This window comes from Physeter macrocephalus, chromosome 5 (genome assembly GCF_002837175.3).
Source record: "Physeter macrocephalus isolate SW-GA chromosome 5, ASM283717v5, whole genome shotgun sequence".
Classification (NCBI taxonomy): Eukaryota; Metazoa; Chordata; class Mammalia; order Artiodactyla; family Physeteridae; genus Physeter; species Physeter macrocephalus.
Window position 1 is genome coordinate 15482619 of NC_041218.1, and position 18725 is coordinate 15501343.

At 35.3% G+C, this 18725-nt stretch overlaps 1 protein-coding gene across 2 annotated transcripts in view; it reads right to left on the reverse strand.

The window, feature by feature from the left end:
- TRIM24 (tripartite motif containing 24) overlaps positions 1–18725 on the reverse strand; it is a 94515-nt gene that overhangs the window by 29884 nt on the left and 45906 nt on the right. For both annotated transcript variants that reach the window (XM_024130806.3, XM_024130799.3), the window contains exons 4-7: positions 15907–16039; positions 9856–9972; positions 6568–6682; positions 3671–3817 (exon numbers count right to left, since the gene is read on the reverse strand). In XM_024130806.3, coding sequence (XP_023986574.1) covers positions 3671–3817; positions 6568–6682; positions 9856–9972; positions 15907–16039 — 512 coding nt within the window. The remainder of the gene's footprint in view (positions 1–3670; positions 3818–6567; positions 6683–9855; positions 9973–15906; positions 16040–18725) is intronic.

The following is an 18725-nucleotide window of genomic DNA, read 5'->3' on the forward strand; positions in this document are numbered from 1 at the left end:
GATAGAATTCCATATCTAAAATCACAATCCTACCCCAATGCTCCCAGACTCTTCCCTCAATTTACTTTTCTCTAGAGCACTCAATACCATGCAATGGTCTATACATTTTACTTATTTTGGTATTGTCTATCTCTCTTCATTAAAATGCAACTTAAAAAAAAATATTTATTTATTTGGTTGTGCCGGGTCTTAGTTGCGGCTCACGGGTTCCTTAGTTGCGGCACATGGGCTCCTTGGTTGTGGCAGTACAGGCTCTTTAGTTGTGGCATGCGAACTCTTAGTTGTGGCAGGCAGGTGGGATCTAGTTTCCTGACCAGGGATCAAACCCAGGCCCCCTACATTGGGAGTGTGGAGTCTTAACCACTGCACTACCAGGGAAGTCCCTAAAAATGCAACTTCTTGAGGGCAGAGATTTTCCTTTGTTTTCTGTTCCCTTAGTACTCAGAATGCCACCTGATACATAACGGGTATTCAATAAATAATTTTTGAATAAATAAGTTTGCTTCATTCGATTGCTAAATTATCTCAAACAGCTATAATAAATTCTGTGTAAAAAACCATGTATTTATTTTGGGACTATGTAGAATACATGGCACAGTATTTAGCAAACAGCACTCAACACAATGTTCTTTTGCCTAAGTTTTTCTACCTTTCTTAATTTTTTTTGCATCTTCTAATAATTCTCATTATAAAACATGCTCATAATATGCTAAGCAAAAGAATTATGGCAAAAACTTTCCTATGAGGAGTCATAAACCCTGGCTACTGTAAAAGATAAATAAGGGTTAATTAAATATACTTGTTGATCCCTTCAGATGTATCTGAACTTAAACTCAGGTTTCACACTGAAAACTTAGCTACTGTTCAAAGAGCAAAGGACAAAATTTTTCTTAAAAATGTCAAAACAGCTTTTGAGACGGCAATACTGTATACTGTCTCCTTTCTACTGAAGTTAAAACAAACTTAAAAAAGAAACTTAGTATTCGAGTTTCCAATCCTGTAAAATATAACATAAGGTTTTGTCTACACTTATTTATAGCTTCTGACAAGAGATGTTATCTGCTACCTTATTTATTTACCATCAATCTTTCATTGAGTTCCTATATATCAAGCACTGGTAACACAAAATTTTTACCCTTTAAGAAGTAAAAAGTCTAATGAAATTGACAGAAAAATATGCAAATGTACTAATAGTAGATAAAAATCAGTAACAGTATGATGGATATATGCATAAGGGCTTTGTAAACACACAGAAGGGTAATCCAACCCAGTCTTGGTCATGGAAGGCTTCCAAAAGGAAAGGAAGACACATCTAAACTGAACCTGGTAGTCTCTACAAAGATGAGGATTAATTACTCAGGAGAAAGAAAAAGCATTCTAAGAAAGGGTAACAGTACCCAGGCAAAAGACCATGACATTCTGAACCCTGAGGACTAAAAGCAAGGAATTGTCGATGAGATATTCAGGAAACATAAAATCTCTGAAGATTAATTATATGGGAGGACGGGGGAAAGGGAGTAAAAAAGATGGTGGATTTCCCTTTTACTACCTGTAACTTAACAGCTTCCTAATCACTAGTATTATAGAAATATCTATTGCTAGTAAAAAGAATAACTGTGTTTTACTCTCTTGGTCTCTTCTGTCAGTACTTCTTGCCTTCCTTCTAAATAATATAAGGATAAACTCAATGTTTAACAGATGACAGAAGAATCCTAAGGAAATACTGTGAAAAGTCCAATTTAAAACTGGACTTCTGAAAGGATCCTGCTATTCCAATGGGTTTGGTCTTTTACTGATTATAATTCCTATAGCAAAAAAAAACTAACTAAGAATTACAAGCTAAACTTGAAATTTCAGGCCAGCAAGACGTTTCTTTTTAATTTTTAAGCATATAAAAGCCATCATTAAAAAAATAAGCTTAGTAAACATGGCTATATTTATGAAGCATAGAAGCTCTAAAGGACAGAGTTGCATAATATAGTGACTTTCAAATTTTATGAGGTTAAAAATCCTTCTAAATGTTTAAAAGTAATCACAAGCCTTAGCTCTGCATTCACTATAGGTAAATTGTTTTACTAGCTATATCTGCTGCTAGTGATGTGCTTGGGTTCCACAGGCTTTTAAAAATTAAAAAACACAATTTAGTACATCGGGAAGCTGGTAATACTGGTTCCTTATGCTTCACTGTGTTTATTTTCTCCTGTGTATAATATAGAGAACAATCTTCCTCTCTCCTATTTCAAGAGATCATTGTGCAGATTAAGTAATCCCATCTTCGATTTTTTACTGTTTTCTTTGTATTATAATCACAAGCAAAATCATAGAATAAAATCAGAGAAACAAATTCTTAAACGGATAAGGAGATTGACTGAATATCTGATTGTGTGAATAACATGCTTTCTTACGCACAAATAAAAATATTCATAATGGGTCTAGTTGAAAAAAAGACAATTCTCTCATTTTCTCCTTTTATCCCTGTTTTGTTTGACTTATAGGAAAATATAAGTAACAGAGAAGGTATGTACTGTGTAGAAGCTGTTTTTCATTAGACCAATGAAGCAGTAAAAAGGAAGAAAAAGAAAAAAAAAGACTCAAGATTGACCACATCATTGATAATTATGAAAGAAAAAAATCTTAGGAGTTGAATACAATTCATGATTAGGAATAGTTACAAATCAGTTTTCTAATAAGTTACTCAATACTTGAACCTAGTTTACAGAAGTTTATCCTGAAGTCCATTTCCTTATTTCAAAGTGGTCGTAGAAAATTCCTTCCACAAAACTGAGTGGGCGAACAGAAAACAGATTTGGATGTCATAATTTGAGTTCAAAGTGTAATCCTCCGTGACATCTTTAACAAGAGTAAAGCAGGAGTTCGTAAGAATGCTCATACGGTGCGAGCTCCCCGGCTGACGTCTGCTGGATGCTTTGCTACTAAAGGTGTGGTCTGCGGAGCAGCAGCATCACCCGGGAGCGCGGCAGAACTACAGAATTTGGCCTCACTGCACATCTACCGAACCACGTGATTAGTATGCAGCGACCATATTTTCAGTAGCAAGGTTCTAGACTATTCTGAAAACAGCTGAACAAATGAGAGTCACTTTTCTCTAGCAATGGGGTTGAAATATCCAGCACCATATATCACTGACAGAGTAAACAATGTAGTACGGACAAAAGGAACACAGCCTCTGGGTTCAGGTGTCCAAGCTGAGTGGCCTTAAGCACGTTACTTAACTCTGTGCTTTGGTTTCATCACCCATACAATGGATGGACAGGCATACCTAGCTCATAAAAATGATGTAAATGTTTAAATAAAATATTACATGGAAATGCTTAGGATTAGTGCCTGGCACACTACAGGTGATCAGGAAATGTTTACCCTTATCATTATTGTTAGTATTACGTTCAACTGTCACTAAGACAGAGAAAACTTGGAAAAGAACAAAACAGGAGGGACGATGGTAGATTAAAATTGAAGATACGCCTCAATCATGGCAATATAAGATTTTTAAAAACCAAAATATTTTGATTGATAAAAATTAGAAAAAGGTAAAAAGCATTTAAATACAAACAGACTAATGAACATTTCTAAATTGTAAGCATTCTAATAACTCCACTGTTTCTCTCTGTATTTTGATAGTATGTTAAATGCCATACTTAGTTTATCTTACCAGTCGCTTGCTATAAAGTAATGCTGTACTGCTGCCACTGGAAACTGCCCATTTAGAAAAATGCATAACATGTTCCAGCTGTTTAGAAAGTCCAGCCACTTCCTGCTGCTGTTGCATAAGTTTCATTCGATGATCTTTTGCAAGACTCTGAGAATAAAAATAGTTTCAAAATTAGTTCTGCATGTAACATATATTTTATTTATTTTATTTTTTTGTGGTATGCGGGCCTCCCTCTGCTGCGGCCTCTCCCGTTGCGGAGCACAGGCTCCGGACGCGCAGGCTCGGCGGCCATGGCTCCCGGGCCCAACCGCTCCACGGCATGTGGGATCCTCCCGGACCGGGGCGCGAACCTGGTTCCCCTGCATCGGCAGGCGGACGCGCAACCGCTGCGCCACCAGGGAAGCCCCGTAACATATATTTTAATGGTCATCTTCAGATTACCCAATTAGAATAACCACCACCTCTAAGAACCCAGGTGATAGTAACTTGTCCCTTGGTACAAAGGCTCATTCTCACTGAAGTAAAAACTGTGCCCCCAGTGCTGCAGTCACCACCGATGCCACCCCTGCCTCTGCTGCCTGCCCCTTCTCATCAAGGCCCTTGGTCTGGTTGTACATATTTTGGGATGCAGGTTTCTGTTCATGCATCTTCCAGTACCCAAAGAGGTACAAAACCGTGGATTAGCTATAATACAGTAAATGCCCATTAAACTCAATACTCACAAATAAAATAGATGTACCATCCAGCAATCAAGTAAAGTTACCAGATCACATGATTTACTGAAGCACATGATTTCACCTTTTAGGCATTCTTATCCTGATTGCAACTAGTTTGTGCCAAGTCATGCCACGTGGTAGACAACATTTATGTTTTGTGTGTAGTAAAAGAAAAAGGAAGCATATAATTTTTGTCTATTGAAAATTACCATGGGAACCAATTGATATAGTGACTAATGGTACCAATGCACTCTCAAAAAACTACAGAAAAGCAGACTATAGAATTTCTCTAAGGGAAGTATACAAGCAAGAACACAGGTTAGTCAAAAGTGGAAGAAAAACCCACTGAACCTGTGCTATTTTAAAGGTCTCTAACCCCAAATCTCCTTTACCTGGCAAGGAAAGGAGGAGAGAACAGGACTTTCTACTAGCTCTAAAAAAAAGTTTAAAAGTAATATTGCTACACTCCAATATGGAATTATATTCTCAATAGAGAAAATGAACCTAGCTCCTGGCCCTAGTTGGTTTCAAATTTGGAAAATACACATATGCTATACTGAATTAAGTCATTGCAGTGACTATCAGTGGCTTTGTCGTGTCTAATTTTAAGCCCAGAGATAATTTACTTATTAGGCTATTTCTGACCTCTGTAAAAACTAAGCGTTACTTTGGAGACATTCTAGAAAGAACAGAAATTCTGTTGACTTTTATGGATGTTGCAAATTGAGAATCAGAAGGCCCAAGTTTCTAGGTCTTCTATAGTAACAAACTATTTGGGTCTTGAGTCTTAGTAAATACTGACTACATTTATTCGCCTTAAAGAAGGATTCTGTGAACCAGGAGACTGGGTATGAAGACTGAAAAGCATTTTTAAAAGGTGCTGCAAAAATTATAAGTCAATAAAGTTGATTTAAAATAATACTGATGACGAGGTTCATCCCTAGGGATTTGGGGATGTGGTCATCTTTTGTTCTTTATCTTGATTTTTAAAGAACTCCTCAAGTGATTCTGATTTACAGTGAAGTTTGGAAACAGCCACAGCAATGTGTGCACTATTCATCTCTGAGAAGCAAATCTATGTGACATTTGATTTTAAGCAGAGCTTTGAAATCTTTTAAAATAGTTTAAATGCTTCTATCTAAAAAAAAAAACCAAACAAACAAAAAAAAAACACACCACCACCCCCGCCCCCCAGAACCTTGAAAACACAGTTACTGTAAATGGGGTCTGATTCCTCCTGGCCAGAATACTTTTTCACTAAGCATTTGTTTCCAGAAGGAGAGAGAATTATTTTGGTCTTTGTTTCCTGTATGATTGATAAACCATGGGAATGACCATGCTTTCCCAGGAAGAAGAGAACCTTCTGACAAAGACCTTATAATTTTGCCAACTATAAAATAAAGATGTTGAACTAAATTTTTTTCTGTGAGGCTTTTTAAAAAATCTTTGAACATCAGGTTTCTTTTATTCTCTTCTTAATTTGCTTCTCTACTGTTAAATTCTTTTTGCACCAATATATTAAAAGAATACCAAAATATCATGTAATTAATATTATGTTAAGATACCATGTAGAAGTTGTAACCTCATGTTATTTGACTCAAACACTGACTCTGGATCTTGACCTTCATGAATGTAAGAAAGCTGATTAAGTTAGTAATATTTTTCTTACCTGCAGTGACAAACAACTATCTTAAGTGCCTTGAGCATCTCTCCCTGAGTACTGCTTTCACAATTAAGACTGCTGAGGGCAGGAGGCACATCCTTTTACCTAATTTCTCATACGGTTAAATGTATATATTTGAGAACTAAATATAACTAACTAAATGTAACTTTCTGAAAAACTTTGCTCAATTGCACTCCTTTGGTGACCCAAAGCTGTCAATTCAATGAATCTCTAAAAAGATTCATCTCTCTATATCTCTTTAATGTTTACTAAGCTCCTCCTTCAAGCAAAGCATTATGCTTTGTGCTCTGAAGTAAACAGTAAGGATTAAGACATTCCTACTGTATCATAAAGCCGTAAACTGTCAGCTACAAGGTAAAGCCTGAGAATGGAGAAAAATACTACTGAATCAAATGTAAACAATTATATGAAAAAGGCTGTGATTTCAAATTCACAGATACACGAGAAAATACTACGCTAAATCACTACAACATACTGTCCCATTAACAGTGACTTACCTCAAGCTGATGCAGTAGAGCTTTTCCTTTTTTATTTATTTCTACCATCAATGTAAATATGGCAACTTTAATATCCTGTTCCACCTGCTTCTGATTTTGATTTACTTCAATTATCCTGAAAATTAAACAAAAGGGGGAAGTCTAAACTCTAAGGCAGAAGGTTTGTTTTACAATATGTAATACTGATTTTCTAATCCCTAAATTAGACCAAAAAGTTTTCAGCTCTTAAAAGCTCAGCTTTTTCTAAGGGTCCTTCAGTTTAAATAGACTTTCTTGAAGATGAGATGGCAGAAATATTAATTCTTCCAAAAGACATAGTCAATTCAATCTTAAAATCAAAATGTATAAAACTGCAAGAGAATGAACACATCTTAAGAAAACATTATTTGGAAAGATTATGACACCTGGAAAAATTCTCAGCCTAAAAGGATGGACAAGAAAATGATTTATAAACAAGATAAGGAAAACCAGGACTGAATGAGTTCTACTCTATTCACTGCAACTAAGAAGTAGAAAAGCTTAAGTGTGTCACTATTATCTTAGTCATCTGAACTGTAACCCATTCATTACATCTGAATAAAAGCAGAAAGACAATAACAGTAGTTTGCTACTTTTAATAACACATTTGTCTTGAAATAAGCAGCCAAATAACTATATGTTTTCATCAACCAGCATATACATTTTTTCCTTTGATTAGAGAAAATGGGAATGCTATTTTCATGGAGATCAAGATGGATAGGAAAAAAAAATACATAGCATTATACCAGAATATCTTATAAAAGCAGAAAAAGAATAATGAGGCATCCACCATCAAACATTCTGAGATAAATAAAAGGCTTCATTTCTTCTGTCGGCTTATCTTCCAAAACTTAAGAGGAAAAGGGCAGGGATTTTATTCTCTGTTGGAAATTCTTTTTTTTTTTTTAAGTTTAAGTATAGTTGATTTACAATGTTGTATTAGTTTCAGGTGGACAGCAAAGTGATTCAGTTATACATACATATATATATTCTTTTTCAGATTATTTTCCCTTATACGTTATTACAAAATATTGCGTATAATTTCCCTGTGCTATATAGTAGGTCCTTGTTGGTTACCTATTTTATATATAGTAGTGTGTATATGTTAATCCTAAACTCTTAATTTATCACCCCCCCACACCAACGTTGGAAATTCTTCAAGATAATTATTTGACATCAATATTGGCTAGAGGATCAAGGAAACCAGATAGGTCTAGGAAGCAAACAACCTCAAAAAAAAGAAAAAAAAAAAAAAACCCCAAACCACCCCGCCCACACACACAGAAAAACCCCAACTAATTTAAGTCCTCATGATGGTAGAACAGGATGAAAAAGGGACAAGTAATGCCATGCTTGCACATGCATAAAGATGAATTAATAGCAAAGTCAGTCCAGTAAATTTAATCCTTCTATAATCAGGTAGCTATAAAGATACAAAGAATTAGCACCTAATCCAAAGAGTCTTTAATTTTTACCACAATTCAAAAACTAAAACCCTTCCACACCATAATGTATTATTTTGTAAAAGAGCATAAACTACTAAAAAAAATTTTTAAAAAAAAGGTAAAAAAAAATTTGGAAAATTCACACTATCTGATTTTAAGACTTACTATAAAGAGCTCTAGTAATGAAGAAAGTGGGGTATTAGCAAGAAAGAAAAGCACAATGGAAAGAGAGTCCAAAATAATCTCACACATATAAGGTCAACTGATTTTCAACAAAGGTACCAAGGCAGTTTAATAGCAACAGGATAATCTTTTCAATAAATGGAACAAGTGTTGGAACAAATGAATATCCATATGTTAAAAAAAAAAAAAAGTAAACTCTGGCCCATAGGTCATACCATATACACAGTGAAAGAGTAAGAAAAAAGTCAAAGGGTGAATTTCATCAACGGTGGATCGTTTACATAAAATTAGTTATTTTACAATTACTACTGTTTGCCACTAGATGGTAGAGATTATCTACCCTTATCATTCCATAAGTATTCATTATATATTTTCAATTACTCAGATACAAAATTTTAAACCCACCAATTACATCAATTTGGCAAAAATACAGTACTGTTATTAGAATACGACAAAGGAAATAGTATTTGGTCAACTACAGTTCTCATGTGAAAGAGAAAGGTAAAATGAAATGAGAGCTGATAACAAAAGAATAATAGAAACTAAAAGATGCACAACAGAACTTTTATTATCACAATTTATAATAGATGTAATAATAACACCAGGGAGTCAAGAAAAGGTTAAATTATGTTTAAAATCTCCTTTAAGGAAATCAGGTAAGCCAAGGAATTCCTTGGAAAAAAGTACCAAATGCCCCACCCTAGCCATGTTGAAAAATGATAAGAGTAACAGACTGTGACGACTGATCTTAAGGAAGATGAACTACAAAAGGCTGATATACTTTTCCCTATGAACAACATTCAAAGCCCCTGCAAGGCCTCTCTTATTCAGGCTCTTTCTAATAAGCATTTCTTTATCTATTTAAGCAGTGACATGTTACTTTCATGTGCAAAACAACAAAAGAAAGGGGACATGGGATTTCACAGGTGTTGTCATATGTCAGCATGTGCCTCAAATGGGATGCAAAGGGGGTTACTAGGCAAACTCCCTCCTCCCCACAGAGGTCAATGGTTTGCTCTCCAATCACTGAATTTTAGGACATGAGCCTTTGGACAGTTGATGATTTACTCCCTTGGAGGACAAACAGTATAACAAGCAATATGTAGAAGCTGTTTAAGTATTGTATCTGACAAGGAGTAAAAGGTATGTGAAACAGTTTAACAAGCCCTGTCTCCTGGTGTTCTATGATCTCTGCTTCATTGCAGTTAAAAGCTGACAGCTCAGGGGAGGCATCTCTAAGTCTAGCAATCCTTAAAATAGCAATTATGTATCTAATTAAGTGTTAAAATATTTTACAGTACTAAAAAAATAGTTTTGTTTTTAAATCCTGGCATTTCTTGGATAATTGGAAAACACAAAATAATTAAAAATTATTAATACTTACCTGATAAATGAGCTGTTATTAAATGTAGTGTATTACCGTAATAGTTTTGAAATTTCATGGCTGAAAAGAATACTTTCCAAACTTCCCAGAAATCCAAAGTTTCTGGAAAAGTCTTATCAACTATGTGTTATTAGACCCATCTGACAGCTTACTTGGATGTACTTCACCATGAGTTAAGTAAAGTGTCTGTTCTTAAAGTTAATATACTTAACACATTATATATAGTTGATTTAAGTAATACCATAAATATAAATTTACCTGTTCTGGATCTGATTTCCTGTGAATTTTATGTATTTTGTTTTTTCCATCAGTTTGGTGATTAGTGTATCTATGATCACTTTCTGATTCTGAAAAGCTTCTTCTATAAATTGATATCTGAAAAAATAATAAGCAATTTATTTCACACAAATGTCTGTCTAAAATGAGGAAAAGCCCCAAAGCAAACAAATAATAGGAAACTATTTATGAGTATAAAGGATATAAATAATAATCTTTTAAAAATACCAAATATATCCATAGAAGGCAGGTTCCCCCCCACCCAAATTCTCTCTTAAAAAGGAGGGAGAGTCTTTACAGATATTAATCATGGACATCTGTTTTTTTAATTTCTATTTTTTAAATAAATTTATTTATTTTTGGCTGCGTTGGGTCTTCATTGCTGTGTGCGGGCTTTCTCTAGTTGCAGCGAGAGGGGGCTACTCTTCGTTGCGGTGCACGGGCTTCTCATTGTGGTGGCTTCTCTTGTTGCATCTAGGCATGTGGGCTTCAGTAGTTGTGGCGTGCAGTCTCAACAGTGGTGGCGCACAGGCTTAGTTGCTCCGCAGCATGTGGGATCTTCCCGTACCAGGGCTCGAACCCGTGTCCCCTGCACTGGTAGGCGGATTCTTAACCACTGCGCCACCAGGTAAGTCCATGGACACTCTTTAAATAATTTTTAAAATCTGAGAAAAACACACATTCAATCATTCACAGTTTTACAAGCTTAACAGGCTCCCTTGGTGGACCTGGCAAAAAGTAATCATAAATAAATATCTATGTAGATTTATTAACTATATTGCAATTTCATAATTATGAAAGTTTGATGCTTTGTAAACAAATATTTTGAAGATCACTTTTAAATAACAGGTAGTTGTGCTACAAGTCACAAATAACAAATATTGCATGCTTTTAATAAATGGGGGGAAGTGAGGGGATGGGGGCAAAACTCCTGATGTTATGCCTTGCATGTGACAAAGCTTCAAGCAACAATATCATAAAATACCTAAATTAAAAAAAAATTGACTTGAAAGTTAAGATAACAACCTCTGACAAACTATGTACGATGACTCCAAAGGAGCTCTAGAGAAACAGATGATGTGTAAGATACATAAAAAGAGTTTTATTAAAAGTTTTTCATAAAATGCACAAAATACATTATTTTACATAATGTGATTTAAAAGTGTGAGTGTAATTAAATCAGTAAGTATTATAAGTAGGGTTGCCAGAGTTAGAAAAAAGGGGGAACACACAGTTAATAATATTTCTATTGGATTTCTTTTGTACATAATCATATCATTTGTAAATAATGACATTTAAAATTCTTTCTTAGGTGCAAGTTTTTTTATCTTAGTAAACTTTTTTTTGTTATACACTCTTTGGGACCCTAATACAATGTAATTATTAAATGAAATGATCAAACTGGTCATCTTTATTTAGGTTTATCCTAAACTCAATGCAAAAAATTTACAATATTCCATAATGATGTTTTCTAGCTCTTTTCATAGATAATCTTTATCAGGTTTGAGAAATTTTCTTTTATTCCTAGTTTGCTAAGATTGTATATCATGGATATACATTTCTTCTTGACTGTTTCTTCTGCCTCTATGGAGATGGTCATATAATTTTTCCTTTATTCTTTTAACAGGATGAATTACATGAATGATTTTCAAAGGTAAAATGAACTTTGTATTCCTATAATAAGGCTAACTTAGTTGTGATTATATTATCCAGAAGTCACAATGCTCCTGAACTTGGTTTTCTAATGTATTTCTTAGAAATTTCAAGTTCATTTCATGGGTAAGACTGGTTTGTAATTTTCTATTTTGATTTCTCATAAAACAAGTTGGAGAGAATTCATTCTTCACCGTTCTATGGACAAGACTGTATAGGAAAGGCATTATTTTAACCTTACCTATTTTGTAGATTCATCAGTGAAATCATTTGGGTCTGTAGTTTTCTTTGTGGGATTTACACTAAATTAAAGGACTGTTCTGATTCTCTATTTTATATTGTGCTAGTTTTGGTAAGTGTATTTTCTAAGAATTATCCCATTTCATGTAAAAATTTTCAAATCTATTGACAAAAAACCTTTTTATATTTTTAAATGCCTGTAGAAAATGTGGTGATGCCCCCCTTTTCACTCCTGGCATTGGTTTTTTGAGTCTGTTTTCTTTTTAATCATTCATAAAGAGATTTGTTAATCTTTTGAAAGATCCAATTTGGGGCTTTGATTCTGTATTGTATTTATTGTATCCTTTTTGCTACTTACTTTGGGTTTAATTTGCTGCTTTTTCTAACTTGAGATAAATGTTTAGGACATTTACTTTTTATCCTTAATATCTAATATATGCATTAGCGATATATATTTTCCTCTAATCATGGCTTTAGCAGGATACGTCAAGGACAGTATTTTCACTATCATTCAGATAAAAATATTTTCTAATATTCATTGGAATTTCTTCTTTGATGCTTTATTTAAATTTATTTTTAACTGCTTATCTTTGAAATAATTTCAAAGTTAGATTTGCAATAGCACAGAGATCTCACATATACCTTTACAAAGATTTTCAAATACTGCCTCAGCAAAGACCTTTAACTCCTTAATAATTAGTATGCATTTCCTAAAAACAAGGACATTCTATTATGTAACCACAGTATAATTATTAAATACAGGAAAACTGATATTGAGATAATACTTTCACCTAATCTACAGACCATTCTCCAATTATGTGATTTGTCTCAATAATGTCCTCTATATCATCTCCCCTCTCTAGTCCAGGATACAGTCCAGGATCGTACATCATTGCGGGTTTTTTTTTTTTTTTTTGCGGTACGTGGGCCTCTCACTGCTGTGGCCTCTCCCGTTGCGGAGCACAGGCTCTGGACACGCAGGCTCAGCAGTCATGGCTCACGGGCCCAGCCGCTCTGCAGCATGTGGGATCTTCCCAGACTGGGGCACGAACCTGTGTCCCCTGCATCAGCAGGCGGCCTCTCAACCACCGCGCCACCAGGGAAGCCCCATCATTGCGTTTTGATATGAATTACATTTCTTCATTTTCAAATGTATGGAGATTTTTCTCATTTATTATTGTTTTCTAGATTGACTGCATTGAGTTTACACAAGAATTTATATGATTTCGATCTTCTGAAATGTAAAACTGCCCTGGCATATGGTTAATTGATTTTTTCCTTTTTTATGTTTGGAAATAATGTGTATTACTGGGTGCAGTGTCCTTAATGTCCATGAGGTCATTTGCTAATTGTGTTTTTTGACTCTTACTGAAATATCCTTACTGAGTTTTAGTCTGCTTGTTTTGTCAATTACTGAGAGGAATATGTTAAATTTCCCACTATGTGGATTTGTCTCTATGTTCTAAGTTCTGTCTTTTTTCTTTATATGTTGTAAGGCTATGAGGAATATAAATTTAGAACTATTATATCTTTTAGATAAAAAGAGCCTTTTATTCTTATAAAGTTTCTCTCTTTATCTCAAATAATGTACTTTGATATACCAGCTTACCTTTGATTAGTGTTTGTATGGCATAGCTTTTCTCATCATTCTTTGTATATACTTAGGTTTTAGATGTTTCTCTCACAAAAAGCAAGTAGAAGATTCTCTATTTGCTTTCTTATCCAGCCTGGAATCTTTTAATTTGGAACATTTTATCCATTCACGTTTATTATAATTACAAATATATTTAGGGATGTACCAACTTATCAAGTCTTATTAAATCCCATTTGTTCTTTGTTCCTATTCTCTTTTTTGGCCTGTGTTTAGACTAATTAATTGTTAATTTTTCTACTTCCTCCCTCTGTTATCTTGATAATCGTATTGACTTTTACTATTTGTTTAGTGACTACTCTATGCATTAAAAAATGCAGATCTTAACTTATCATCTAAGAATAACTTGTAGTTTACTACCTTCTTCCTAAGCAATGCATGAACCTTAGAACATGAACTCCATATCCTTCTAACATGTCTGTGTGATATTTAACACACACATGACACACCAAGACATTACTGTTTAAGTCAACATTTAGATTTACTCATACTTATCATTTTAGCCGTTCTTTCCATCATGCATCACCTACCGTTTTTCTTCTGCCTAATGTGTGCTTTTGTGAGTGTTTACTGGGGTTGAAAATGTCTTTCTTATGAACCTTCATTTCTGAAGAATACGTTCACTGGGTATAGAATTTTAGTTTTATAGTATTTTCTTTTTGCACTTCAAAAATATTACTTTATTTTTTAATTATCCTGCTGGAGAATTATGGGGCTTCTTGAATATGGGCTAGATGTCTTTCTTCAGTATTACGAAGTTCTAAGCCATTATATTCTGCCCTCAAATGTTGCTTCCTTCCCATTCTTCTCTCTCTGGGACCTCAATTACACCCTGTGTTACATCTTCTTGATCCCTCTTCCACTTTCCATCTTTCTGTTTATCATGCTTCATTTTGATGTTTTCTTAATTTTCTCCCAGTTCATTAATTCTCATTTCCTGGCATGTCAGATCTGCTCTTAAACCCTCTATTGAGTTAATTTCAGTTACTGTAATGTAAGTTCTAGACATTGTTCACATTGTCTTATCTCCTAGCATATTTGGTTAATTCTAATTGTGTGCTGAACCATTTTGTAAAACTCATTATTAAATAAATCTGAGGTCTAGGATGATGTTTTCTTCCTCCAGGGAGGATTTACATTTTATTCTACCAGGTACCTTAGGGCACAAGCAATAAGATTTCAATTTAATCCAACTTTGGGTACTGAGAAGATCTGATTCTGCACTTTAGTTCCAGTGAGGAACTGTAATATTTACTAACTCGTTCATCTTTACCATAATAGTGTAGACTTTCAGAATCCCAACTCAAGGCAAGAAGAAGCCTTTAGCCCTTGTGACCCTGAACTCCAATCCCTGTCTTTCAGCCCTGTGAGCATATTAAAAGCACCCCTTAACCTCTAGGCAAATGCTTCCAAGGGGAAAAAAGCCTGTACCATTCTCTGTCCCCACTCCAACCCAATCCTGGTCCAATAATTCTTTATTACCAAGCTCTAAAAATACCTTATCAATGATTTCTGTATTTTGTCCATGTTTTCTAGTTACCCTCACTGGTATGGCTGGTCCAAATTACCTAGTCTGCCATTATTGGGAGACCTTTTTCAACGAATTATATCTGTATCAATTTATCAGAATCTTACTGTTTAATTCAGTTGTTGCTAATTCAAATGCCTATGGAGGACAGGTTTAAAAGTAAGCTTTGGTAGGAACTAGGATGAATTAGAAGAGCATGCCCATCCTAAAGAGGACTAAAGTCAATTACAGTCAAATACTGACATGAAAGTATTGAATATATGGGACCTAGGGCTAAAATAGATTCAAGTTTCTTAAAAAACAAAACAAAAAAAACCCAGAAAACAAAAAACAAAACCAAAGCCAGAGATCTAAATGTTTTTTTAAATGTAAAATCTTATTTACAATGCTGGCAACTAATTCCATATAGCTTTTAAAAGTGCATCAGCCAGGGCTTCCCTGGTGGCGCAGTGGTTGAGAGTCCACCTGCCAATGCAGGGGACACGGGTTCGTGCCCTGGTCCGGGAAGATCCCACATGCCGCGGAGCGGCTAGGCCCGTGAGCCATGGCCGCTGAGCCTGCGCGTCCGGAGCCTGTGCTCCGCAACGGGAGAGGCCACAACAGTGAGAGGCCCGCGTACCACAAAAAAAGTGTGTCAGCCAGTGGTTCTCAGCTAGGGTGATTTTGCTGCCTAGGGCATTTGGCAACGTCTAGAGACATTTTTTGGTTGTCACAACTGGGAGAACGCTACTGGAATCTAGTAAATGGAGGTCAAAGGTGCAGTTAAACACCATACAATGTACCACATAGCCCCCACAACAAAGGCAGCAGCACCAAAGTTGAAAAATCTTGAACTAGGCCAACATACTGATGGCCAAACAAAACATTATTTGCAGACAGCCATTTGGCTGGGGTGCCAGCAGTCGTCTAGTCCTCATAAAGCTGTATTATAAATCTATGTCTATAGGAAAGATGCAGGTACCTGTGCTCTTTATGTTCTAATAACTGGCAGTCCCGACATGTCAGTTTGTCACATGTTTCACAGTAAAGTTTCAGCTGCTCCTTCTTATGAAAAGGACAAAACACTGGTCGCTGACTGGTCACACCAACTGCCTCTGTAGAGACAATGGGAGGCAAAAAGAAGAAAATTAACATAATTGAATAGTAAATAATTATTAGATTGTTCATTTAAATTCAAGTCCATTGAGATATAAAGGAGCTACAGTTTCACTGACACCACCATTACCAGCAGGTTTTACAGATAATAAAATATTAAGTGTTTTTTCCTTTTCTGGAGGAAAAGATAAATGAGTTTTCCACTTTCCAGTGTAAAAATTAAAATTAATTCAGGAGAAAAAGAAAGTGTGTAGCTAAAAAGATGTTTTATGAAATTAAAAAATCTTAATAGTCCAGGTAAGTGAACAGAACCAACTGGAATGTTTTGTATTCCAAATGTGGGAGTTTTTTTTTTTAATGCAATGCAGAAAAATCTAATAAAAATGTATAAAAGAGGTGGTGGAAAAATTATTTCCCCACTTTTGCAAAATTCCTAACAGAGGATACCCATTAACACAGAGATAATCATAAAGTTTACATTATTACACTGTAGTCATCCACATAACTTCTTAATAGTTATCTAGAGTGGAGATAAAACTGGGCAATGCTTATGTTACAATGTTAAATAGAAAAATTAGAATACAAATAAATACAATGACTGATTAAACAATACCAAGGTAAGCTGAGAGGAATTAAAAATAAAATTAATGAACTAAAAAATATATTGAGGGTAATTAGACAAATTTAGGGATAAAAACAAAAAGGTAAACTACTATTTAGTCATATCAAAAAGGGAAAAATATATAAAATTCTGAACAAAGAAAGGAAAACAACCAGATAGAGAAAATTACCAACGTATTAAAAGAATACTAAAAGCACAACACATCAAGACCAAATGGAATTAATTCCAGCAAAGCAAAGATGGTTCAATATTACTATTGTCATAGCTCCCTGCACCCTTCTCCTTGAGGTTCATATCATCTGGGCATCACAGTAGATGATGGGTGATCATACATCCTTAGTTGGCTTGGGACATCCTGGTGTGTACCTGCTCTTCAGGAATAATTATTTATAGAGCTTCTGATTTAGATAATTATGACATCATGTCATCCCTTTATAGACTTCCTTTATTTGTGAAGAATTTCAATCCTGACTCAGTCATCCTCCTAGCCCTTAGTCTCATCATCATCCTGGATGATTCAGAAGTCCACAGAGAGTACCACGTAAAGACAAGCCTCTCAGACTTTTTCATCTCTAGAGACCTGTACTTATTTTAGCTACTTATTCCATTTCATACACACCATGGTCCCACCCTAGATTTATTGTCCATTACTGTTCCATTTCTATAATCATAAATTCAAATATCCCACTCTAATAACTTCTACTTTCTAACTTCCCAATTCTTAAACTACTCTCACTGTACCTCACTGATATTTCTAGTCCCTAACCATTTCTTTCGCCCTATCAACTGACACTGTCAACTTCACTTTCTTTATACAGTTAAAATCCCCAAATTCTTCATGTCAACACATGCCTGTATCCACATCGCTTATCCTGTGGAACTTCTAGAATGTTCTTCCGGCTAAACCCCAACCCTAAATAGTTCAATTCTTCTCTGTAACTATATCAGACTGCCGAGGACGGATAGAGGAAGTTTTAAGGACTATATACCAAATGTAACCTTGATGCTACCAAGCAATCCTATTTCCAAAGCTAGAGCTCTCTTTCAACTGGAGTTATTTCAAATATCCTCCATATTTCTTACCTTTCAGTCCTATTTCCTCTGCTCTCTTTTTCAATAGATGGCTGACTTTACAGAAAAACAGAAGTCTTTCTAGAACTAATCTATTAAATTTACCTGTGTATATACCTGGCCTTTTCTCTTTTGTGTCTCTTCTTCATCAGTGTTCTCAGAAATTATATCCCCCTTTTCCTGTGTCTCAAGACTCCTGACCTCATCTCTTACTTCTCCTCTTCTTGCATCTTACTCTCCAGCTACACTCAACGTTCCCCCTCTGGAAATTTGTGCATGTGCTTCAGTTTTCAAGTCCCAGATGTGGCCTTCAATGTAAATCCCCAAATCTGAGTTTGGTACTCCTTTCATGTGCTCCTACAGAACTTATGAGGCTAAACGATGATTGCTAATTTGTTCATAGTCTTCATCATACTAATAACTCCTGGAGGGTAGGAAGTACCTATCTTATTCACTTCTTCATCTCTTTAATCTAGCAAAGTTCCTGGAATAGGCATACAAACACTGGTTGACTCAATGAATAAAAAGCAGTGGATTAATTTTTAAACAGAAATATACTAATGAGCCATAAAAATCAACAAAATGCTGATAAATATTACAACATGGATAAAACCTGAAAACACTACTGTGGTAAGTGAAATAAGCCAGACATTGAGGGACAAATACCATATGATTCCACTTGTATGAAATATCTAGAATAAGCAAATTCATTGAGACAGATAGTAGATTAGAGGTTAGCAGGGAATGGTGAGGAGAGGGGAATGGGCAATTATTATTTATTGGGTACAGTTTCTTTTGGAAGCGCTAAAAAAGTTTTGGAAATGGTGGTGACGGTTGCCTAATACTTTGAAAACAATTAGTGCCAATGATTTGTACACTTAAAAATGGTCAGGGGCTTCCCTGGTGGCGCAGTGGTTGCGCGTCCGCCTGCCGATGCAGGGGAACCGGGTTCGCGCCCCGGTCTGGGAGGATCCCACATGCCGCGGAGCGGC